This window comes from Octopus bimaculoides, chromosome 30 (assembly GCF_001194135.2).
Source record: "Octopus bimaculoides isolate UCB-OBI-ISO-001 chromosome 30, ASM119413v2, whole genome shotgun sequence".
NCBI lineage: Eukaryota > Metazoa > Mollusca > Cephalopoda > Octopoda > Octopodidae > Octopus > Octopus bimaculoides.
Genome location: NC_069010.1, coordinates 6643740 through 6645261, shown reverse-complemented (window position 1 = coordinate 6645261; position 1522 = coordinate 6643740). Strand labels below are relative to the sequence as shown.

Sequence of the window (1522 nt, the reverse complement as noted above, 5' to 3'; positions counted from 1 at the left end):
TACACCTGCCTCTTGTTGTTCCCTCACCTATCTTTTGTTTTCTGTAAATTTGAACCGCACACACACACACACGTTTTATATAGACATTTAATCCATAATCATTGGTCCAACAAAATATATTTTGTTTCACCTATGTCTCTTTTATATATTTCCTCTCTCCACAGTACCCTATTGTAGCCCACGATGGCTATATGCCTATTGTGGACCCTCTCACCAACTACCAACATGGACAGCTGAAGGTATTATTGGCGATGGGATCTATAGAACAGGTAAATGATACAACATTTCTTCGGTTTTTTTTTGTTGTTTTTATATATTTTATCATTTATTGTGCTCAGTATGTTATGGTGGTGGTAAGCTGGCAGAATCGTTAGCACGCCAGGCAAAATGCTTAGCAGCATTTCATCTGTCTTTACATTCAGAGTTCAAATTCCACCGAGGTCAACCTTATCTTTCATCGTTTCAAGGTCAATAAAACGAATACCAGTTGAATACTGGAGTCGATGTAATTTATTGCTCCCCCTCCCCTCGAAATTACTGGCCTTGCCCCTGTGCCAAAATTTGAAACCATTTATGATTACTTATTCCTGTTTTGACTGTGTAATTTATATGTTACCAGGTGTCCACGCTACAGCAAGTCACAATTGAAAGACGCTCGTCTTTTTTGCGCCAACAATTCCCCAATCGTCACCAATCTCTGATGTAAGTGTGTCCTTTTGTTTTTTATTTTTATTTCGCATCATTTTTATTATTTACATTTGATGGATATTTGTCCTCATCTTGTTTGTTGTTAACACAACGTTTCGGCTGATATACTCTCCAGCTTTCACCAGGTGTCTTGGGGAAATTTCTAACCTGGGTTCTCATTCCTAAGGTATTTTTCAATGTTGTTGTTATTATTATTATTATTATTCAGGTCACTGCCTTGGAATCTTGGGGTTAGTAGCCCACGCTCTTAACCACTCTTAACTGTGGCCATATACTGTGATGTGTGTGTGTGTATCTAATACACTGATTGTTATGATGTTGATGATTATAACACATCCGAATGACAAATAACTTTGATTGTTATCTTCTTTGCTAGAAACACCAGTTCCTCAACAATCGCTGATGAAAGTTTTTGTAAAGATTATATTGGTAAGTTTTGGTGATTTTTACTCTATAGCTGTCTTCTTTTATCTTTTACTTGTTTTACTCATTGGACTGTGGCCATGCTGGAGCACCGCCTTTAGTTGAGCAAATCGACCCCAAGACTTATTCTTTGTAAGCCTAGTACTTATTCTATCGGTCTCTTTTGCCGAACTGCTAAGTTACGGGGACGTAAACACACCAGCGTCAGTTGTCAAGCGATGTTGGGGGGACAAACACAGACACACAAACATATACACACACGCATGTATATATATATATATATATACATATATGCAACAGTCTTCTTTCAGTTTCCGTCTACCACATCCACTCACAAGGCTTTGGTCGGCCCGAGGCTATAGTAGAAGACACTTGCCCAAGGTGCCACGCA

At 38.6% G+C, this 1522-nt stretch overlaps 1 protein-coding gene across 1 annotated transcript in view; it reads left to right on the top strand.

Annotated features, from left to right (window-relative positions):
* Positions 1-1522, top strand: part of LOC106878440 (C2 domain-containing protein 3) — a 16514-nt gene that overhangs the window by 12448 nt on the left and 2544 nt on the right. Inside the window, exons 12-14 of the mRNA XM_014927648.1 lie at positions 165-269; positions 620-702; positions 1085-1137. Coding sequence (XP_014783134.1) covers positions 165-269; positions 620-702; positions 1085-1137 — 241 coding nt within the window. The remainder of the gene's footprint in view (positions 1-164; positions 270-619; positions 703-1084; positions 1138-1522) is intronic.